This window comes from Apostichopus japonicus, chromosome 20, assembly GCF_037975245.1.
Source record: "Apostichopus japonicus isolate 1M-3 chromosome 20, ASM3797524v1, whole genome shotgun sequence".
NCBI classification, from domain to species: Eukaryota; Metazoa; Echinodermata; class Holothuroidea; order Aspidochirotida; family Stichopodidae; genus Apostichopus; species Apostichopus japonicus.
In genome coordinates this window covers 19,807,334-19,832,328 of record NC_092580.1, presented here as the reverse complement: position 1 = coordinate 19,832,328, position 24,995 = coordinate 19,807,334, and the positions used below count along the sequence as shown (strand labels likewise).

The window sequence follows — 24,995 nt, the reverse complement described above, 5'->3', positions numbered from 1 at the left end:
AACATAAAGTGAGTGGTAACTATAAGCACAGGACTCTCAAACTAAAAAATGTAGGCTTTAGTCAGTGCATGCTCACTCACCACCATCTTTCAAACAGTTGAGAAACTTGCTATCACTTGATTGTGGAAGTTTTTCAAACAGTAACCTCACGCCTGCAACATGGCCACAATTTGTCTCTTTAGTCGCCACCTCTTCACTCTCATCTGTTGAAATGGGAAAATAAGATAAAATTCTTGAAAGTTAATTAACTGAAACCTAAACTAGTAAAACAAGAGCCCAAAGGCACTATGGTTCCTTGCTTGTAAGGAATATTTACAAGGGAGCAGCACTGTCTTAAAATTGTTATGTAGTCCGATGTACACACACAATATTATCGCAAAAAAATATCACAAATCAACCGTTGGTCCTTTTGAGAACACATTGAGGACCAGGTGTCTGATATGAGCTTTTTGTTTTTTACAGAACTCACATAATCATTCTAGCTGTACTTATTAAGAAATTTAACAAAACAAAACCAAACCTTGATCTCTAATAACTTCGCACATTCAGGTTGCAGAAGAGTCAACATATGACAATTTAGATTGGAATATGGCCACGGAACTTCAAATAATCAACTTAAAAGACACTAATACAGGTCACTGGAGGTCAACCCATAGTTGACCTTTGGTGACCTTGGATCACATCGCAGTTATCCTACAAAACGTGCCCTACTTCATTCACAACTTGTCCCAATATATCAGCAAATGTCAGACATTATGACTAGAAGTTGTTGCAAAACTTAGCATAAGTTAGCAGGTTTTTGCACATAAGCAACCTTCAATAACCTTGGATTACCTCATGGTTTTTATCAAAAATGTTCCCCTTGATGATGTGCACTCTGTCTGAAAATTGATATTTGCTACAATGTACACACACAATGTTATTGCTTAAAAGGTATCAAATCGAACCTTTGGTCCCTCATAACTTGAGAACCTGGTGTCCGATTGAAGCGGGAGTTGGTTTCCTCCATATAACACACAGAGCTCTATCTCATATCAAAATAATGACAAACTATTTTTCTTGGCCCCATAGCTCCCAAAAGAGCATATTTTTCAAGATTTGACTTTTAACCTTTTGACCTCACTGTCAGATGAATATTGACACGCTGATTCAAAAAGCAGCATGACAAGTCTGTAGGACCATCCTAACTGTACTTATTGAAGAAAAAACCTTGACCTCTGATAACTTCACACACGAAGGTCGCACAGGGGTCAACCGATGGACAATTTTGATCGGAAGGTACCTTTGAGATTCGAATATGGCTACGAAAATTTAAATAACCAAGAAACTAATACAAGTCACCAGAGGTCAACCTGAGGTTAAAGGTCACCCAGATGCGGGTCGACTACTGAATTACAATAGCGTAACTCCCAACCTTGACGGACATTTTGTTCTCAGGTTATTGCAAAACTACTAGTTTTTGACCCCTAATTGACCTATTTTGACCTTGGATCACATGACTGTTATGTTTGGAAACGATCCCTTACCCCATTCACAACTGCTCCCAAAATATCAACCATGTCAGACCCTGTCAATGGGAGTTATTGCTTTGTTTTAATATGTTGGTTTTTGGCCCCTAACTGACCTTTGATGACCTTCACAGGCACCAAAAACAATAGGGCACACTTTCTCACTATGGCGGCTCTATATACCAAGTTTGTGTTTAGTCCAACTTTCCCTTGTTGAGTTACAGTGTACCCAAGCAAGTGTCACAGACGCACACACACACACACACACACACGCGCGCGCACCCACACGCCAACCTGACTACATAGTTTCCTTTGCTAAAGCAAGGAATTAATAAATATTGAACATGACCACACCATAATTTATAACTTACAAAGACAATACTCTGGTCATCCATTTTGTCACATATTTAAACAGTTCATAGTACTCATGCCTCTAACAGAACCATAGTATTACAAACTCTATTTGATGAGGAAGTTATCATATATTCAATCAATGTAGGCTTAAATGAAAATGCCAACCCCTGCCTGAATCTATTTAGCAATTTTCGTAAGAGTGTTCCCATGCCAATTAATGTCCCCTAACGTCTTAATATGTTACTATTAGCTGCCCGTGTGTAGTAGCAGTGACCTGTGCAGGATTTTCAATGAGCGAAAGGGAAAGGGTTCTACCATACTGATTTAGTACTAGAGGCATGAACCTTTATGGATGGGCCAAAGGGGAATACAGGATATGTAGCGGAAGATCATAAATTAACGCTGATGCCTAACAGTGCATTATAGCCGAGGAGTAATATTACACTATAAATGATGAGTATGATTTAGGTTTAAATGCAATTATAGGTTGTGCTATTAGTTTACGGCTGAATTTTGTGTATATAAAGCTCTAAATAAAGACATTTCTTTCATCAGCTACAGCCTCGTTGTATTTTTTAAAAGTATATATACTAATATCAACAGGAAGAACTATCTTTGACATATTGTTATATTTACCACAAGTTAGTACTTCATCAGCAACAAGTTTTGCCAACAATGCAGGCTCCAGAGTCAGGTTGTCACCGAGACGACGCTCAATGAAGCTGAACAAGGTTGTTGTATGTTTTAGCCCATTTATTCACACGCGTGGTTTGAACAAGACCACGGTGAAAAAATCGTTACCGGGCAAAACCAACAGCACGACAAACTGCGGTGTACAGGGGTTTACAGGGATTAACGGCGGCTTTCTGGGGTTTACGGCGGCTTTCTGGGGTTAACGGCGGCTTTATACTAAGGAACAGTGCTACAGAAACACATGCGACGCCTCTCTGAGCCAGGAGAGGAATGAAGCATGTGCACTTCAAAATACGCAAGTATACATCGATTACGTAATTGTGCATCGATTACATAAGTATGCAAATCGAGGTGGATATGAAAGGCAACTAGTAAATGGGCAGTATTGACCTCTGCCCGACCTCGACCAAGCGGAAATTTCCATTTGGTCACGCTAAGCAAATATCACACATCGGCAACGATGACACAGGTGTTGTTCCAATATTATTCTGAAAACATCCTTTATGAGAGAAACTTCCTCTCTAGAGGCACTGGAACTGTTAATGGTACTGTGCGATTGCATTTTCATTAATGGAAAAACATATTAGTTATCGTCCAAGCTTTCTTTGATCAGCTGTCTCCAAAGTATTATGGGTACCACTGCTACTAATGGAAAGATGTTCATCCAATGTTATTACCACTGGCGGTGTAGATCCTTTCGCCATAATGTCATGCATAATAATTCAATCTTCTGCATCTTATTAAATTGTGGCCATCACTGAGCAACTTGGTGAGAGGAACAGATCACTAACGAGACATCCTTCTACAGCATTAATCCATGGTTTTGCTGCTTGATGTTAAATATATCTTGGCTATTCTACAACAGATCTAATTAGGCCTGGATCATATTGATATGACCACTGTAGAAAGTAACAGCAAATGATATGCAACTAAACACGTCACAATACACACAGACAGCTGCGACATGATGGAAAGTCCCAAATTCTATTTGCGTAACTCTTCTTTCCCTGTGTGTTCAGTACGTGATGTAATCCGCACAGAGTAGGGGAACTCCATGTCACCTTTGTATGGTCTGCGTCTTTCACAACAGAGTTTATCATGAATTTAACTTGCATATCTCGTACTGTTTATTGTGATCACAGATACGGTATACACCGTGGGACAAAAAAAAAACATCATATACAGGTATTAATTCAAATTTATACGCGTATTATATCGAATATATACTCTTATATATTATTACTCAATCAGAAGTCTGATTTATTTGGTTGTATTAATTCGAATTTATACGCGTATTCATTCGAATATATATGTATAAATGTCTGTGTTATGTAACCTATAGTGTAGGTTTCGCACCACAATTAATTGCTACATAGACTTTCACTAAAGATGGCATACCCCTTCAGATAAATGCCAAAATGCAGTAGGAGAACATCTTTTCAAAATTTGATATGTTATCAATCAGGATCTTTTCTTTTTTTGTTGCTTGCATGTTAAAGAGCATGAATGGAATATACATGTAATGCAAAAAGTGGGACAATTGAGGCAATTTTAGACCCCTTTGTTTACAAGTGACACAAACTTCAAGCTCTGACAGCAAACTTTGAAAAATCTACATGATCATGGCATGGCCATGAAAGATCAGCTGTCAGCTTTCCAGTGCTGGGTAGCGTTTAGCTGTTGAGAACTTCTATCTAGACTTATAGAGAACAATTACTTTTGTGATTTAGTGTGTAAGTCAATGGGCTTTTAATGGGCGTATGCTCGTTTTCCAAGGCCGCTAGTATGGAACGCCAAAATAACTACAAGTGGCATTGCTACCCTAAAACAGGTGGTGCTACTACCCTAAGCACAATGTGCTTCTACCCTAACCAGGAGGTGCTACTACTCTAAACAGGTGGTGCTACTACCTTAAACAGGCTGTGGTGCTACTTATGGAACGCCAAAGGACCACAGGTGGCGGTGCTACCTTAAACAGGAGGTGCTACTACCCTAAACAGGTGCTTCTACCCTAAACAAGTGGTGCTACTACATTAAACAGGAGGTGCTACTACTTCTAAAGTGACGGTGCTACTGTAAATTAGTGACTCTCCTACCCTAAACGGAAGGTACTACTACTCCAAAATGGAGTCGCCAATACCCTAAAGATGGGTCGATACTACTCTGCAACAATGACATATTTCAAAAACAAACCGCAGTGAAGGTTAATGCCATTAAAACGTTTGGGTTATTCCTTTGAGAAAACGTGCTCTCGCCGTTTGACCGCATTAAGAGAAACATGAGCTTAAAGCACTGGTATAGCAATCTGCCAAGTTCTTATGGTAATATCTTCGCTACTAAAAAATATCTTCAGTGTTGCCAAAATGTGGCAAATTCATCATAAATCTGCCTTACGGCCATTTATGTATGTGATTTATTTCCTCAGCAACCGGCCTGTTGGTGGTGACCTTCTGCTGAGGACACTCAATTAACCACCTTTCCTATCAAAGAAGATCTACTCTGGAGAATAACCATATACAGTAGTGTGGTCGTTATTAGTAATATTATTATTATTAATATTGTTATTATTATTATTATTATTATTGATGAAAGTTGTAGAAGAGGAATGTTATATTTACGATCGGTCCAGTGATGTTTCTGGTTACTTGCCGTAGGCGGGCCAGTAACCCACGAAGTCAAAATGGCGTGTGTGTGCATGCGTGCGTGTGCGTGTGTGTTTGGTTTTGTTTGTTAATGTTGATAGTTATCTTGCTTGTTTTTTTTTTGGGTTTTTTTTGGTTCTTGTATGTTAGCTGCGGAAATGAAGATACTGCAGAACGAGATGAGATCATGAGGACATCATGTCATGCCAAAGAAAGGTAAATTAATTGTCAGCTTTTGTAAAACAGTCAAGATATTCCTTTCTGCTATATTAAGTCACATCTTGACTGTTGTTGAATTACTTCAGATCTCTCACATTTCAGAAAAAGAGGAACAAAGTTCAATCATGTGGCCGGCGTCTAGCTTCTTTCTACGTGTATATAGTTTCTTAATGTCGATGAACCCACCCTTGTCTTCGTATGTACAGTCTCCCATTTGAAATTTCCTCGGCTTACTCTGAGTCCCCCAGTAAAGGGTCGTATTGTCAAGTTATGTCTGACAGACCATCTCTTCCAAGTTGTCATGTAAAATTGAGAGAATGATCAGTTAGTTATTTTGTAAATATATCCTCAAGAAATCAACAGATTGAGACAAATATGTCATTGATATGCAGAAATATTTTATTAACTTCAACCATAAGACACATGGGGTATTTGACGACAAAATATGAATGAATGAAGGGTTTATACACAACCGCTATCTTACGCACAACCCAAGACATGCACGGCTGTGTTTAAACCAGCATATATGATGTGTTCATCATAATTGTTAAAGAAAGTGCTTTGAACGTCTAAAAGAATCAATTGTAGGCCAATAACACATAAGTTATGGCCACCTTCGGCAAATGAACGATCACCGAACTTAGTATAAGTTTTCGGTTTGAGAACAATGTCTGTGAAGAGCGTGGAATTAACGATAAATAGGCGCAGAACCATGTAGACATTTAGAAGCCATGCGGATGATTTTAAACATAAATCTATCATGCTCAAGTAGCCTATCAAATTCAAGAAAAAGGTGCAACACATGATAAGTTTCCTTTTATACTATAAATGAGCTTAGTGTTGCAGTTTTGAACAGGTTGAAGCTTTTTAAGAAAGTTAGATTCAACACTAAAATACAAACAATTACAGTAATCCAGTTTGGATAAAACCAACGCGGTAACGATAGACTTTAGCTGATCAAACGATATGTAAGGTTTTAACCTTGCAATCTTTAGCTTATATTCTGACTGATTCTCTCTTAAACGTCATGCATCACGGTACATATTGCCACATAACTTCTTTGCAAATCATTTCGTAACTTATGAATTAAATGGTAGCATGTTAGTCAAACACCACACGAGTTTTTTATATTTTTTGTATATTCCTAACTGTACATATAGGCATGTTTCCCACACCTCCACCTTGGTACTTCAATTAAGTAGTATTTGTCCAACACGTCCTTTGTGTTATGGCTGGACCTCGATTTGGTATCTGATTCAATTGGCCTACTGCGCACGGTCAAACAGCCTCACTCCATAATATTCATAAAAGTCATATCACTTCTTACCCTGCCACCGTTACAAAAATAAAATAACCATTTCCAGGGTATAAAGATATGTCCCCTACAAAATCCAACCATCATGTACTCTAAATAGTATTAAGTCTTTTCATTAAATCTGGTTACAAATTGCCAATGAGTACTTCTTGATTCAAGAATAATAATATTAAAAAACAATAATATTTTATGTAAACAGCGACCTTTATATACAGCTACCAATGAAATGAATGAAAAGAGGATTTATTTAGGTAAAGCTAAGTTAACTTCCATCATACTGAGAAAGTGTGACAAAAAATAAAACATGTATTAAAAGTTAAACAACAAAACTTTGGATTTTGCTTTGGATGCATGGTCACATCACAAGTGAGCTTCTTGAGTCATCATCGATCAACTTATTTTGCACATCAATCTGATGTAAACCTGATATTTTATCTTGTTTCCTTTATTTATTTAATTCATCACATTTAGCAAATTTAAATATTCAGGAGAAAGAAGCAGTAAATGAAATAAAAGAAAAACACCAAGATTCCATCTAATATGTATTCTAAATAGCCATAGCATATAAGATTAATTGTTATTAAAAGTTGATTACTTTGATACTTAAGTAGCAAACCTCTTTTAAAGGACATTAATTTCTTAATGTAAACAATAAATGGAAATGTTGTGTTAAAAATGGTATTGTTGATCAATTTACCATGACCTAATATTGTCGTTATTTCTGACATCCCAGAACATTGAAAATGAGATCTTGTATTAGCCTGATTAGACCAAAGTTATAAAGTAAGCAATTAATCTGCATTGATTGTCAATCTCATCAATAACATGCACTCATGTTTAACATAGATTCCCGATTACAAATATTGCCAAAAGGGAGACAAAGAAAACAAAACAATATTCCAAATTTATTCTGGCACACTGTAAGGGTTACCAATGATATCTGTGTGAAATATACTTGAAACGTTACAAAATACCCCTAAACTACTTCATAAACATCAATTCAACAAGTTACTTTAAACCAAACTTTCAGTTGGAAATATTCGTAGTCACTCACTTTCTTGTTATATCTATAACATTACACTCACCACTTGTCCATCATGTAATATATGGTATGTTAAATTTGCTTAGGTTTAGAGCTGGCTAAGTAATGACATATAAACTAGCTGTAAGCTTTAGCTAGGTTTTAGTATATAACTTTAATCGGGACAGTGTAGAGATGATTTTGCTATGTCAAAGGATAATTCAATAGTTTGTACTGTGTCAATGCGGAATAGCTTACACACTTTGGACCATTGACTGAAATGCTTAACCTGTTTTGTTCGAACGTTTTCAATATCGAGTTGTTTAATTTTGATTAACGGGAGGTTCACACCTTCAAAAGTAATCCAACTGCCCCAATGGTGAGCGCACTTTTTGCAGTAAATTTTACCATTCATGAATTCATTAGATTTAATCATAAATGGTCTTCTCATTCTGTCAATTTGGCATACCTCTTTTATTCTACTATTCTTCACAATGTACTTAGAATCTATCAAGCATACCACATCAGCACCTGAGCATACTACCTGCGGACATTTTGAGCAGAGCAATCGGAAGTTGTTTGGATCATCACCTCTGGATAATTGTTGTTGTTGTTGTTCACTGGACCACATCGCCCAGAGTGCTGTCTGCTGTTCTTTGATTCTTCCTGTAATTGCCGATTGAGTCATGTTTGATATTTCATCCAGAAGTCTCTTAGACCATTCTTCCCTCATCTTGTTATTCATCTCATGTGCCTTGAAATCTCGTCCTGTCTCTTCTAAAGCTACGAGAAAGCTCTTACTTGCTTTGGCCCTTCCTCTGCCTGTAGATTCAAACCCAAAGTTATTGATTTACAAGTTAAAGTAAGATCCACCTTACCTCAGATTAAACCACCCATTGATATATGGGAAACTTGAAAGCATTTAATATTTGAACTATAACGATAACTTAACATGAAAAGTCTTCTAACAGTGATTGCAATGTTCACTGACCTTTGACCTGAGTGTGACCAGTCTCACTTGGAACATAGTTATGCCTTATGACCAGATTACAGGCTTGCAAGTCGAATCCTTCTTCCAATACATTTGTGGAAACCACAACCTTGTGCTCCCCAAGCCGAAATTTATGTATTGTTTCATCTCCTTCGGACTTTGCTGCATGAAAGAAAATTCAATGATCATCCTCATAAACAGAAATAAACTGAACCAAAGGCAAAGAAAAAGTAAGTAACAAAAAATAAGTTTGTGATTCAATTAAACTTTACATTGTTTCAATACTTGTGCAGGAGTTTTATTATTAATCATATTGAGCCTTTTGTCTTACAAGATCCCTGACACTGCATCTCAATATAAATTAAACCACCTTAATTCTAAATCTTTTGTGCTTGGCTGACTTAGATTATCATAGTAAACTTGTGATAAAACCTTTGCCTCAACTAAACAGTAACATAAATGTTGATAAGATGTCTTCACCAGATGACCACAGCTTCCACAACATTTTTAGTAGCAACTATAATTATGTGTTTACACTTAACATATCATACTTGGTTTGCTGAATAAATACCTAGTGTAGATATTCACATTTCTGTGAAAATACAATGTCAAATTTTGCAAATCATTAAAGTGTGCTGTCCAGGTCAAATCTTCCTTGAATATTAAAATCTACTCTCATATTGTAAGCTTGTTAAACGGCCTTTAGCAATTCAAAGCTTTCCTAACTTTAAATCTTTTACAGCATATTTATGTAAAGTTGTACCAGTATGTTACTAAAATCATTTCAGATGGGCAGTTCTATTATCATGTTCCGTTCTGTAATATTCTCTCGTCTATGGTAATTTGAGAATGGTGCATTTCTGATGTACATACATATTTCTGGATCCTGACTTCCAATTACTCTCCCAGGATTTAAGTTGAGATTCTGCAGCTCCTCGTCCTCGTTGAGCCACTCTTTTAGGGCTTTAGTGTAAGGTCTGGTCCGTGTAAACAGAATAGCCCTAGACTCTGGATTAGCAAGATAAGTAGAAAGAAACATTTCCTTGATCTTCTCTAAAAGAGGGTTTGCATCAGTGTCAGCAATGGAAGCTGTTAGTTCATCCTGTGAAGCTGAAATGAAAGTTCAAGAGAAATTGAACCAACACACGATCACATTTCATTAAGGTTACTAGAAGAGAATAAACAAACATCCATTAATTCACGCAATAGAATTTCTATAATAATTCAAAATATACATATAATGGTAATTCAGATTGCTAAATATATTTATTTATTAGTCAATACATACGAATATATTTATTTATAAAAGCTAGTTCTAACAAATTCAATCGAATATTAGGGGTTTGATACATTATTTTATATGGGTGTTTCCTACCTTCAAAGATATAGATTCATCAGAGTTTTAGATAATCCAAACAGCTATCACACTTTATATACTATACAAGAAACATATTGATTTGTCAGTTTTAGATCATGCTTACTTTACATAGATAGTTACAATTATACCTTTAAATATCTTTATTTATCAGAGCTAGTTGCAGCAGATTCGGGCAAATATTAGGTATTACAGTGTCAAATTTCTTCAAAATGACTGTATTTGATCGATTGATTTGTATTATGATGCATACAAATAGATGGATTTACAGAGATGTTGAACACATCTCAAAAATAAATTTATTGGTTTGTTAAATGACACATTCAAACAAATTGAACTATTAGAGTGTTAGGTACCTTCAAATAGTTGGACCAACTCATCATAGCAATCCCCAGTTCTGTCTCTCAACGCCTCAATTTGGTGGTTCAAATACCTGATGGCATCTTTGGGTCGTACATCCCGATGCATGCACAGAGCTTTATTGTACATCTGTAAGGTTTTGAAAGTACTGTCACATAATAATTACAACAACAACAAAACAAAAAAAACATGCAGATAATAATAACAAAGAAACACTAGAGGGAACAACATGGGCAATATTAATATTAAATTACTTTAATGACAGTATTAATTATTTAGATTTGAGACAATAACAAATGAGTGTCCATATCCTCTCTACAATCAAAAACATGACTTACAACTTTCCAAGTGCAATAATATCGTGTACATTCAAGTATAACGTATGACAAGAGAACTACCAAAAAATAAGTCATTTTCTGAGTAAAATTAGTTATATATTTGTTTTATTATTGAAAAGCTAATTACAATCTATTTGACAGTCTGTTTAGCAGACAAATTAGCTAATGCTCTATTCAAACCCAAAGCTATGAAAAAGTTAATATTAATGTATATGATCACATGGTTAGAGCATCTAAATGAATAATACATAAAGAATATAAAAAGAAGGAATCTCTTGCACTCTCTGAAGTGACATTAATGTTGTCCAAATCAATATTCAATGTTCAATTTACAAAAAATATAAATGGAACAATAGGACCCTTACTTGCATGGCAATCAAATGAAATTATGTCACAATTATTTCTATAGGTTGAAATATTGAGTTAAATTTTTATAGACCAAAAAGTCAGTCAGAGTATTGCCATATGATGCTAAAAGCCACACTAATGCTAATTTTCTAGCATGACCAGGTTGGGACAACAAGTATGGGTATTCCTCTACCCTTTCACTGATATTAGCCATGCTGAAATCCTATTGACATATGTAATGTTGCTTTTCCGGAGGGTTCTGGTATATTTGCTTCAAGGACTTCTCTGAGGAAATATCGACAGATCCTTCATATTGCATACAACAGAAACATAGACAACCAACCTTCAGATTTTCCAGGCATATCATCACAGTTTGGTGTTGCTCAGAACGCAGCTGATTTCTTAACTCACTGCATTTTTTTTTTAAATTGGCTATCCAGGTTTCATAATTCTGAGTATCACGCTGACACCTTGGAACTACTGAAACATCACCAAATGTACCAGACCCACCTGCAATTATTAACATTTAAACATTAAAAAGTCAGTTTTATAGTCAGTGGCATGTGCATGATTTCAAAGGTGGTGGGAGGGGCAGGCAATTCTAAAGAACATTCCTCGACTGAGTTTATTGGTATGGGTATGAACCTTAATGTCAACTCCCATTCAGGGGAGTCTTGGGGTTTATTTAGACTACATATTAGGTTTATAATTATGTCTCAATGCCATGCATGGTTGTGTATATATATATATATACTGTTGAGTTTTGGTGTGAGTTTGGAAAGGTGAATGTGTCACTCCACCTCCCCTGAATCTCTGTCTGAGGTTGCCCTGAGTCCACAGGAGTGGTCTAATTATTCCCTGACTGAATATAAAATTCCTGGATTGAATCTTTCCAATTGAGAGGGGAGCATGGGTGTGCAACCCCCAGCCCCCTCCCTTTGCCCCTTACATATGCCATATTTTTCATTGCAGATGAATAGAAGCTATAAGTAACCCACTTCTTATAAAAGTCTGTTTATGCTAAAGTCAACTAAGGGTACATATTGGGTGAGAAAAATTGATAAGCATAAACTAGTAATATTATTGTGATACATAAAGAGTTAATTTAAATAACACAATGTTATATCGACAGTCAACGATATGCTGGGACCCCAAAGATGCACAACTGATTGATCTGTGTCTGCAACAGCTGTCTATTTTAATTATCTCAAACTGATAGAAGACCATGACAGGTCATTTTCTTGATTCTTAGTGAACAACGAGTAGCCTCCTGCATGAAACCATGATAAAGCTCTTTCTGCTCTATATATGAACATCAACTTTATTGGTAATATATGTTTAATATAACATTTCAGCTGTATCACATATAACTTCCTGTTTTATCACAGGTTGTGCAAGGTTTGCCTCGGGTGCTAAGATCTTAAAATTAATATGGTAGGCTGATAGCTACATGCCTGACTAAAATGCACAAGGAAGTTTTAAAATTGACAGAGGGTTGGACATACCCATACATGATGCAATTTTCTCTTCTACTTTCTTCATTACATTCTCGAGGACAGCTCTAAATGGATCCTTTTTGCGAGGCTTTACAGTGATTGGTCCAACTGAAGAAATAAAGATACATTTTAATAGTTTACAAATTTACAAAAACCTGTAAAAATGTACCATAAACATTGTTTGCAGTCAACCATCTGTATTCCCTGATATGTGATGCAAATGTCCTGCCATATATGTGTATGTTTTGGACCAATTGTCATACTCCCTCTCAACCCATGTTGCTATGGTAATTTTATATGGCTGTTTTCAGTGTTACTTAGCCTATATGACATTCATGTACAGCAAGCCATTATGTCATCGAGGTAAACCAGTGATATATGGAACTAAACTGATATATGTCAATGTAAAGTGACATATATGTCTAATTAACTTGATAATTAGCCAAAATTGACACATATTTTAAGCTAGTACATCTGGTATCCATGGTATGCCATATTGATCTGGAAAAACAAATGTACGATTATATAGTCATTATACTTCACACACATCAAGTCTTCTGTTGGTGTTGATTGCAACAAATTCAATATGCCATGGTGTAGATATTGTAGACATTACAAAGCAGACTCCCTTTGAATCTCATAGGCACCTGAATTTCCCCCATTCATAGGCACTACAGGGAAGGGTGTTGCCCATGCTCAGCTAGTACTTGCTAAGAGCAACCGAGCAAAGTGTGGTTGCAATCGGCCAGCTATTACAGTACTGCAGAAAACCAATCTTAGTTTGATGATTTTCAAGTAGCAATAAAGCTAGCAAACTACTCATGCTTGCAAACTACTCTAGTGCTGCATATGCACTGTATTTAAAGGCAAGTAACTGCTGTTTTTTCTCTCTCTGCTTCTTTGGCTACATTACACACAATCCATTTTTTCAGATATTTATAAGGTTGGATTTTTGAGATTAATATGGAACAAATGCCTGTGAACAGATTGCACTCTTCACACCACACAAGTCTGACAACTATCCATCAATATGTTATTAACTATCATCGACTTTTGTGTCCATTTAGTGGCAGCCCTTATTAAAACAACTCGGGACAGTTACTCCTCTCTTAATAAACTAATTTATTAAACGATTATTAATGTCAGCTCAGTGTCCTCCTGCTCTGGGTGCTCAACTTCTTTTTTCCTTATTTCTTCGTAAGATGTTTTTCTTTCAACTTGAAAATATCAAATACTCACTGTCCTCAGGTATATTCAGAAACTTCAGAAAAGTTTCATCATGATGTGGAACAGGTTGAATAACATGAGCATCAAGATTTGCACACAGTTGGAAAATGTGTTTCATTGCCTCTTTGGTTGTAGTGCTTCCCCCAGTACCAAGTGTTGCTGTCATTGCCACAATCTGCCATTCAGGAATGTGCGAATATTAATAAGGGGTTTAAGAACATAACAAAATCCATCATTTTGAAGACAATACACTGAGAATTCCTTTGAGGAATCTCTGATGGGCACTTCTGAGCAAAGCACCTACATGTTCCCTTAATTTCCACATTGAGATACAGTCACTACACCAAGACTCCACAAAAGTCAGGAGGATCACTAACATTACTTGACTCGACCATAAAATGGATTGACTCGATAGTTACAACTTTGCCTTAAGTTAGCTCAGAAAATATCTTTATTATCAAAGGAATTTTTATGATCACTGAATAAAACAAACAAAATCATTCAGCATGTCGTTAAACAATTTGAGGGTATATTACCACAAATATTAATTACTTTTGTAATTAATTTTAAATATACAATTGGGTGACACTGTACCTGAGGCAATGGTCCGTCATGCTTCTCTGAGCCCAATCGCTTTTGTAGATAGAGTTTCATGATCCTATTGTACGGATGTTCCTTCTATAGATACATCACAATATGTGTTAAACGAGAGAGGGAAAAAAGCGAAGAAATGGAAAACTGTCGATAAATAAACAATGTTACATATATTACACATATTTTTTCATTTTACCTCATAAAATTCTGTGCATTGGATATTTTACTACAACATGCATCAGTTGTCTTTCTTTCTCGCGAGTTTATTACAATATTTAATCACATTGTAGAAAGACTAGATATGAAAAGTAAAATTGTTGCCTAAAACAAAGTGAGAGCTTTAAATCATATTTGATCACTTTATTCTGGCATACCTGCGCATGATGGCACTCATCCAAGACTAACAGACTGATGTCTTTCAGGTGGACTTTCTTCTCTGCACTGAATTCTTGCAGGCCGTTCAGCAAGACCTGGGCTGTCATTACAGTGATGCACACATTATCTGCGTTCATTATGGATAAAAGTGAGCAGTTGATTTCAATATTATCTCCAATTACAGACCTGATATCTCTGGTTTTAGTGCCAATCAAATCCTCCAGCTTGTCTCTTTGCTGTTTGGCTAATCTGACCTGAAAGAGCAAACGTTATCGAAATTTCAAACCATGCTGATCTGTCTAAATATTATCTTGTATGAGTAGGCCCTATACGTAATTTTCGAACCATGTTGCGCAACATGCATTTAATATTTAATCAAACATTTTATCATCAAGCCCTCCGGATACAGGAGACAATTTTTGCAAAGAACTTTATCCCCGTTGTACTAAAATAAATAGTATTCATGTTCATTTCAACTATTCATACTATCATGGAATTTTCAACTTATTTTGCTTAGCAAGAGGAACATTTGAGAATCAAAGTCTGGGTTGCCTAATTAATTCATATAAATTTTGCATCTGCATTGTGCTCAAATTTCTCTTTCCTATCTTACAATAAAAATAAGCGAGTCATTTTTCTTTTCTTTTATTTTCAAAGTCATGTGATCACATGAAAAAGCATTCTTCTAAAGGTCAGGAGGGACAAAATACTATCCATACTTCTGTCCAATGTTGTAACCAGTTACAACTTGAGTCAATAAAACTTTCAACGCAAGTGACTGAAACAACTTTGTCAAATCTGTACACCAAAAAATAGAAATTAATCCATACATACAGTTTTCCACTACTCTTTAATGCTTATAATCACTTTGGTAATCACCCCCTCCCCTCCCCTCCCCTCCTTATTACCTCCTATGTGTATATATTCTGCTTTTACTTACTGTGGGAACTATGAAGACTACTCTACCCTTCTGTTGCTTTGCCTCCAGTTTGTTCAGATGTTGATCAATAATGAAAGCAGCAACGTGAGTCTTTCCTGTTCCCGTCGGAGACACCAATACAGTATTGATCTTATCCTGCAAAGCTGGCTCGGCAAGTTTTCGCTGAAATGCATACAGATTTTTGTGGAACTCTGACGTGAACTGTTCTTTAGTATTTTCTGATGGACACCAATTCGAAGCTACAGCTTGAGCATTTCTGGCTGTAGTGGGGGCTTTGTATAGAAAAAAAAATTGAAAAAAAAATTACAATGCGACTGTTTATTGTGTTGACATGCGATGTATTATTACAATGACAATTTTGTCCCAAGTTGATTATACAGTTCAAACGATGAAGTTTAGTGACAATTAATATTTAACTTAGCAGCGATGCTCAATATCTACTTACTTTCTAAACCCTTTTGGCAACTGTTTAAAGAAAAACTTGAGTCAGTGTCATTGATGGAGATGGCATGCATGTCACCTGGAGAATTGTACTCAGCAAACCCATCTTTGAAACTTTCACTGCTAGTGTTAAAGGAGACCCTTTGCTCTCCAGATTTATCACTGACGTACACCGACTGCAAACTTTCTGTAACTGAAGAAATGTCATAAATATTGGAATACTATCATATCATGAACATTCATAAATGAAAAAAATACATTGAAAAAATTCAGTTTAACAATGTTCCAATCTTCTCGTAATGGCACACTTTCCATTCCTGAAATAATTTTGATTCAAAGCGAAATACACTGCGATTGTTCGACAGTATAATAAAGTTCTTCTTAGTATGTGTCAGCTGTCTATTTGGCAATGACGACATTTTAGGATAGTTATTTAACAATGGCAAAACCAAATGTTGGTTGGTATGTAAACTGGTTGTAAATTGCAATAAAAACCAATGCATGTGTCAGAGGGGACAAGCCTGACCATGCAAGCCGTACGAAGCACTGCTCCTGCAGGTTAGCAATTAAAATAAAGAAACAGGTTATCTATGTAAATAAAGCTAAAAAGTGGTTGTAGAAGACGACAAGCAAGTAATTAGCAGATCAGAAGCGTTAACATTATAATTGTTCTAAAACTATGGGGGAGAGATGACTATACTATGAGGCTGTCCGGGAAGAGAAGTAAGCTAAGAAATAGCGAAAAAAAAAAGTCTCTTCCCGGTGGCTGGGCTGTTCCCTGGAAGATAACTTTACTTCCAATGCAAAACAAGACGGATTTGTAATGTAGCATCAGTTTAATCACTTTTACAATCAGCACATATCCAAAGTAATGTTTCATAACCTGACAAGCATCACTAAACATAACACATTATCCAGGTTTCCATTGACAATTTGGAGGGAACTAATAGGAATTCTAAATATTGAAGTATTTCATGCACTTCTTAAGAAGAAAAATAAAGGCGTCTAACTTTAGAGAGACTGATTACACAAAAAAGATGTGGCAATTTACATGGAGAGCTGTATTGCAATAATACTTTCACTTATATTGTGCACTAGGATATGCACACTTACCATCTCTAGCCGATAGAATAGTTTTCAGCTCTTCGAATAGACTTTCCTCATAGCTGCACTTTTCCACTGCACGTACAAAAGTTGGTGGCCAATCAACTGCACAACGTAGTAAACTAAAACAGAGATGCAATGCTGCTTTGGCATTTCCAAATCTCTCTTGTATAGCTTCGAGTTGTTCGATCACACTCCTGCTAAAATAAGGAGTGAATTCATCCAATATTTCATCTGTTCTCAGTATCGAAACCATTTTTGGAAGCATCTTTTCAAATGCTTTGCAAAATTTCAAATGGTTATCACTCAGAGCTGGGATAGGTTTTTCATCTAGGATATAGGAAGCTAGTGACTCGTTACTAAAATTTTCTATGGAAAGACAAGAAAGAAAGTTTAGGTTAAAGAAAATCAATGCAAGTAGTATAATCTATAGGCCTCTTTAATAGCTCAGATAAGAATAGACTGATGGACATAAAATATATATTATCATCAATTGCTTCCAAATTTAAGCCAAACTCTCTTTTTTTCCCTCTCTCTTTCTTCATTTCTTCATTATTCTTTATTCGGCCGGAAATATCAGTTTAAAATAAAATATTTCACAATGCTTAATTAACGGCCATTGCACATATGTTACCGGAGAAATGTAATAGCTCATTACTTACACCTCACATCGGGTTGCTATCAAATTTTCAGGTATAACATATTAGATAATTTTGGATACTTAAACCATTTTGGAGGACCAATTTTCAGATTCAGGATAAAACAGTGGAGTTTTACTGGATCTGGATGAAATACCTATCTTACATTAGCCAACAATGCATGAACACACGACCACCCAAATTGTTTCAATTTCTAATGCTGATGTCTTTGTTATATTTGCAGAGCATTAGCTTGTTGATATGTACAGATTTCAGCATAAAGTGAGTGGTAACTATAAGTACAGGACTCTCAAACTCAAAATGTAGGCTTTAGTCGGTGCATGCACACTCACCACCACCTTTCAAACAGTTGAGAAACTTTTTATCACTTGATTGTGGAAGTTTTTTAAACAGTAACCTAACGCCTGCAACATGGCCACAGTTTGTCTCTTTAGTTGCCACCTCTTCACTCTCATCTATTGAAATGGGAAAAAAGATAAAATTTCTTGAAAGGTAATTAACTGAAACATAAAATATTAAAACAAGATCGAGCTCAAGCGCACTATGGTTCCTTGCTTGTAAGGAATATTTACAAGGGAGCAGCACTGCCTTAAAATTGTTATGTGGTCCCATGTACACACACAATTTTATTGCCAAAAATATCACAAATCAACCGTTGGTCCTTTTGAGAACCTGTTGAGGACCAGGTGTCTGCCATAAGCTTTTTTTAAAGAACTCACATAATCATCCTAGCTGTACTTATTAAGAATTTTAACAAAACCAAAACAAACCTTGATCTCTAATAATTTTGCACATTAAGGTTGCAGAGGAGTCAACTGATGGACGATTTAGACAATATGGCCACGGAACTTCAAATAATCAACTTGAAAGAAACTAATACAAGTCACTTGAGGTCAACCTGTGGTCAAAGGTCACCCAAATGCAGGTCGACTTTTGGATTACAATAGCGTAACTCCCAACCTTGACGGACAGTTGGTTCTATAGTTATCGCAAAAATAATAGTTTGTGACCCTTAATTGACCTTTGCTGATCTTGGATCACATGACCGTTATGTTTGGAAACGATCCCTTACCCCATTTACAACTAGTCCCAACATATCACCCATGTCGGACCCTGTCAGTGGAAGTTTCACAAGTTATTGCACACACAAAAAAAACACATTTTGACCCATAATTGATTTTTGGTGACCTTGGATCACATCACGATTATTTTGAAAAACGTGCTTCATTCACAACTTTTCCCAATATATCAGCCATGTCAGACTTTGTGACTTGAAGTTGTTGCAAATATTAGCATAAGTTGGCAGTTTTTTTCACATAGGCAACCCTCAATGACCTTGCATGACCTCATGGTTCTTACCAAAAATGTTCCCCTTTAGGATGTGCACTCTTTCCTAAAATTGTTATTTGCTACAATATACACACATAATGTTTTGCTAAGAAGGTACGATAATCAACCTTTGGCCTCTCATAACTTGAGAACTGTGTGTCCCATTGAAGCGGGAATTGGTTTCCTCTATAGAACACAAACAGCTCTACCATATATCAAAATATTAACAAACTTTTTATGTTTTGCCCTGTTTCTCCTAAAATGAGCATCTTTTTCAAGATTTGACCTTTGAACTTTTGATCTCACTGTCAGATAAAGTCTGACATGCTGATTCCAAAAAGCAACATGACAAGCCTTTAGGACCATATCCTGACTGTACTTATTGCTTACTCACTGATAACTTTACAGAAGAAGGTCGGACAGGGGTCAACCCATAGATAATTTTGATCGGAATTCGGTACCAATTGAGATTCGAATATGGCTGCGAAAATTCAAATAACCAAGAAACTAATACAGGTCACCGGGGGTCAACCTGAGGTCAAAGGTCACCTAGATGCGGGTTGACTACTGAATTACAATAGCGTAACTCCCAACCTTTGCGGACATTTTGTTCTCAGGTTATTGCAAATATAATAGTTTTTGACCTCTTATTGACCTTTGTTGACCTTAGATCACATGACCGTTATGTTTGGAAACAATTCCTTACCCCAATCACAACTACTCACACAATATCAATCATGTCAGACCCTATCAATGGGAGTTATTGCTTTTTGAATATTTTGGTTTTGGCCCCTAACTGACCTTGGATGACCTTCACAGGCACCAAAAACAGTAGGGCACACCTTCTAACATGGCGGATCTATATACCAAGTTTGTGTCTAGTCCAACTTCCCCTGTTGAGTACAGTGTACCCAAGTAAGTGTCACAGACGCACACACTTACACGCGAACAGGCACACACACACCAACCTGACTACATAGGTTCCTTTGCTTAAGCAATGAACCAATAACATCACCATTCCATAATTTATAACTTACAAAGACAATACTATGGTCATCCATTTTGTCACATATTTAAACAGTTCGTAGTATGCATGCCTCTAACAGAACCATAGTATTACAAACTCTATTTGATGAGGAAGTTATCATATATTCAATCAATGTAGGCTTAACTTCCACCATAATGATTTAGTACTAGAGGCATGAACCTTTATTGATGGGAATACAAAGGGGAATCCAGGATATGTAGAGGAAGATATATCTTAAGTTAAAAGCTGATGTAATACAGTGCATTCTAGCCGAGGACTATAAATGATGAGTTTAGGTTTAAAATGCAATTATAGGTTGTGCTATTAGTATACGGCTGAATTTTGTGTAAGGAGGAAAGGGGGTGTACACCTGCACATTCCCTTGGATTTGCACCCGAGGGTGTTCTGAGTCTGTGGTGTAGTCCTATTATTCCCCTCCTGAATGTAAAAATCCCCCGCTGTTTTGTTTTTTTGGCATCCCTGACAAGAGGTAACAGCTGGTGAGGCCCAGCATACCATGCCCCTCTGGACCCCGTTTCTCACGCCACTGGTGTGGAGCAAGATGTTGATCCCATCCTTTACAAACATTTCTCCATTTCCCTGTCAATTAATCTGGCTCTGTTACTGCCGCCTTTCAGTCTCTGTGCACTTGCATATTAATATCTACCCATCTCTCTTTATCATTACTAGATTTTCTCTCCCTGATTATCACTGAATGTCTTCTTCCTTAGTCAATCAACCCTACGCAGTACCTCCTTGTTATTCATTTATTGCATTTATCACATTTATCAGGAATGAATATAACAAGTAGATATAAATACACTGACGGTTTGACTATGTGACTTTATAGCTCTGAGGGGACAAACTAAAACGAATGACAGCGAATGACCGAATGACAATTGACTTTGTACAGCAGGGTTGTCCAACCTTTTGATGAGGAGGGCCACCTCGAATGATTATGATAAAGGAGGGGCCGCATGAGCCGTACAAGCTCCTGTGGCATATCCAGGGTTTCGTGCCAGAGCGGCAAATTTCAGTGGCCCGCTAGGGGTCTGTATTGGAATATAATTGGATATAATGGATATAATTGGATATAATATAATTGGATATAATTGGATATAATGATCTCTGAAATTTATCAAAAAAGAATTCCTGGGTAAAAGTACATTTGTAAATTAATGAGGTTGGCGGGCCGGACGGGACCTTGCGGCGGGCCGCACTGTGGCCCGCGGGCCGTAGGTTGGACAACCCTGTTGTACAGGGTTAATAATCATTTGCGAATGACAGCAAATGACAGCGAATGACAACGAATGACAACGAATGACAACGAAGGACAGTGTTTAGAAGAGAATGAATGATTAACGGAGTGGAGTAAATGTGGTTATTGATTTTCTGCCCAAAAATGATTTGAGGAAAATCGCACGTTACGTGGTTGCAGGGTTTTGGTGTAATTTATGGATAGAAACCACAGGGAAAGTTTTTGTGTGAGAATGCGCTTGAGTTCGTACTGTGATTTTTTTAGGAAAATTTCCGCCAGGGGCGCCCCCCCCCTTTCCCCCCTTCCCTACGCCACTGTTACAGAGTAGCTCCATAACTGGCAGAAAATTTCTCCTTTTCCAGTCCCTTTTGCATCCCCCCCCCCCAAAAAAACAAACCTTTTTTCATAGAAATGCCCAATGTAAGGAATCTTCCTGAAATTTTTAGCCGTATCAAGATTATAGTATTGTTAGTTTCTAACAACTAATATCGGAAAAATGACGTTAAATTTACGTTTGAAATCAGACTTACAATTTTGCCTACTTTAAGGTGCGTTTGTATCTTGTCCGTACTTTACTTGATCTGTAAGCCACACACTTCACGTCCACTCGGTTTGCGTGGCTTTAATATACCCACGAAGTCTGAACTATGATATCCGGTTGGTGCAAATGTCTGTGCTTGCATTCACTGTCATTCGTTTTAGTCAACGCAATTTTTTAGTTTGTACAACATATAGTCATTTGTTATGTGTAACGCAATTGTCATTCGTTTTAGTAACACCCGCTCTGAGTACAGACATTTCTCTCATGCCTTAGAAACATGTACATCAGCTACAGCCTAGTTGTGTAAGTATTATTTATTTCAGTATGTATACTAATATTTATCAACAGGTAGAACTATTTTTGACATATTGTTATATTTACCACAAGTTAGTACTTCATCAGCAACAAGTTTTGCCAATAATGCAGGCTCCAGAGTCAGATGTTGTTCCAATATTTTTCTGAAAACATCCTTTATGAGAGAAACTTCTTCTCCAGAGGCACTGGAACTGTTAATGGTACTGTGCGATTGCATTGTCATTAATGGAAAAACATATTAGTTATCGTACAAAGCTTTCTTCGATCTGTCTCCAAAGTATTATGAGTACCACTGCTACTAATGGAAAGATGTTCATCCAATGTTATTGCCACTGGCGGTGTAGATCCTTTCGCCAAAATGTCATGCATAATCATTACAATCTTCTGCATCTTATTAAATTGTGGCCATCACTGAGCAACTTGGTGAGAGGAACAGATCACTAACGAGACATCCTTCTACAGCATTAATCCATGGTTTTGCTGCTTTTCTTGGCTATTCAACAACAGATCTAATTATGCCTAGATCATATTGATATGACCACTGTAGAATATAACAGCAAATGATATGCAACTATAAACGTCACAATACATACAGACAGCTGCGACATGACGGAAAGTCCCAATTCTATGACATTGCGTAACTCTTCTTTTCCTGTGTGTTCAGTGATGTAATCCGCACAGAGTAGGGGAATTCCCTGTGACCTTTGTATGATCTGCGTCTTTCACAACAGAGTTCACAGTGCTTATCTAGTAGGCCCTACTGTTTATTGTGATCACTTGCGGTAGGCCGTGTGGGACAAATATAACATATCATATACTGGTATTAATTGGAATATATACGCGTATTATATCGAATAAATACTCTGATATATTACTCAATCAGAAGTCGGATTTGTTTGGTCGTTTTAATTCGAATGTATACGCGTATTAAATCGAATATGTATAAATTTGTGTGTTATGTAACCTATAGTGTAGGTTTCGCACCACAATGATGCTACATTGACTTACACTAAATCTGATGGCAGGTTAATGCCAAAATGCAGTAGGAGAACATCTTTTAGATATGCTACAGTATCAACATAGGCGTAGGAGTCCAGTTTGATTTGGGGGGGGGGGGCTATAACCACTTGCCTAAGGGCGTAGGAACCGGGGGGCTGGGGCGCTAGCCCCCAGTGAAAAATATGGGGGCGGAAGTATCATTCCGCCCCCGGAGACCCCCTACCTTAGACCCCTCCCATATGCCGGTCATCAGCCTTCAGCCCCCCCCCCACTCAAAAGAACCTTCCGACGCCACTGGACTTGCCCGAAAAAAATATAACCTAAATTTGTCGTACGCTCCGCGCGCGTTCAACATCTTAGGGTGCATATCATATAGGCATGCAACGGTTATTACATCGCATGCCAATAACATACAATCATTCGTCGTATTGGTTATAATTCTTGGGGTAGTCGATACAATATACAATGATAATAATAATATAAGTTTAACCTTTGAATAACACATTGCAAAGTATTTTACTTTCAGTAGGTGCCCGAAAAATTCTCAGCATATTGCCCGAATTTTTCACCAAAAATATTGATTGGGGGCAGCCCCCCCCCCCCGCCTCCTACGCCTATGGCTATCAATCAGTATCCCTTTTTTTTGTGGCCTGCACCGCTTCAGATCAGCCCCGGCAGAAGTTTGGAGATATAGACGTAGGCCAAACTAAATTACAATAGTTATTAGAAGTCCGGTAGTTTACACCTTCCCCGTTGCAATTTCTACGGAAAGCTAATGCGACCATGCCCCAAAAATATGTAAACCACGGATATATAAACAAGACAAAATATTTACAACGAAAAAAAAAACACTAACAAGGAAAAAAATTGACGTTTTAAAAATGTTGTCTTGTATATATAATCGTGGTTTATATATTTTTTGGCATGGCCGCATTAGTTTTCCGTACATTTCACCAGGCTAGACAATTACTTTTTGACCCAAAAATGTTTCTGTATTTTTTCGTGTACATCGTTATATCAATTTTAGTTCAGTACTGGCGCCCATCTTGTGTGTTAGGTCCCGATTTTTGGGATGGATTATTGCGAATTTCCCTATTCTTGAAAGAAATGAGGTTTGAACAGACACACACACTTCAATCGTATATGCGAGAGGCTATACAGGAAAATTGCGCATACCGGTGTGACAGGGAATAGTGTCCGGGCGTCTCACGGACACTATTCCACGGGAATTGTGTCCGTAGGACAACTTTCTCGGGGGGAATTGTGTCCGGCGGACAGTATTATCTGTCCGGACGGACACTATTAACTAGGAAAAAACGTCCGTGTGTGGTGCTTTTCTGTCCGCGCGGACAGGATGAGAGAATAGCACGGATAAATGTGTCCTACAAGCTCTTCTGTATGGAAACGTAGTGCAAAAGCATCAGGACAGCAAGGCTTCTTTGGAGTATGCCTTTCATCTTAATTGCATTTCTTAATGGCAGGATTTATAGGGGAACTTAAGACCAATTTCTCTACATGATGAACGG

General features: G+C 37.1%; 2 protein-coding genes across 6 annotated transcripts in view; one reads left to right on the top strand and one right to left on the bottom strand.

Annotated features, from left to right (window-relative positions):
* Positions 1-23,050, bottom strand: part of LOC139960997 (ATP-dependent RNA helicase DHX58-like) — a 33,280-nt gene extending 10,230 nt beyond the window's left edge. The window contains exons 1-14 of one of the 5 annotated variants that reach the window (XM_071959764.1): positions 22,537-23,039; positions 18,333-18,455; positions 17,351-17,710; positions 16,242-16,424; positions 15,797-16,068; positions 14,856-15,110; positions 14,482-14,565; positions 13,900-14,062; positions 12,670-12,768; positions 11,508-11,674; positions 10,475-10,607; positions 9,617-9,853; positions 8,744-8,905; positions 5,795-8,574 (exon numbers count right to left, since the gene is read on the bottom strand). In XM_071959764.1, the coding sequence (XP_071815865.1) occupies positions 7,928-8,574; positions 8,744-8,905; positions 9,617-9,853; positions 10,475-10,607; positions 11,508-11,674; positions 12,670-12,768; positions 13,900-14,062; positions 14,482-14,565; positions 14,856-15,110; positions 15,797-16,068; positions 16,242-16,424; positions 17,351-17,710; positions 18,333-18,455; positions 22,537-22,693 (3,042 nt within the window). In that variant the 5' untranslated portion in view covers positions 22,694-23,039 and the 3' untranslated portion in view covers positions 5,795-7,927. Of the gene's footprint in view, positions 1-80; positions 204-2,498; positions 3,027-5,794; positions 8,575-8,743; positions 8,906-9,616; positions 9,854-10,474; positions 10,608-11,507; positions 11,675-12,669; positions 12,769-13,899; positions 14,063-14,481; positions 14,566-14,855; positions 15,111-15,796; positions 16,069-16,241; positions 16,431-17,350; positions 17,711-18,332; positions 18,456-22,536 lie in introns of those variants that run through there. The other 4 variants (XM_071959762.1, XM_071959765.1, XM_071959763.1 and 1 more) reach the window with 4 other exon arrangements.
* The window catches only part of LOC139960999 (coiled-coil domain-containing protein 146-like), a 29,307-nt gene continuing 26,460 nt past the window's right edge, over positions 22,149-24,995 (top strand). Inside the window, exon 1 of the mRNA XM_071959769.1 lies at positions 22,149-22,458. The gene's annotated coding sequence lies outside the window, so the exon portion shown is untranslated. The remainder of the gene's footprint in view (positions 22,459-24,995) is intronic.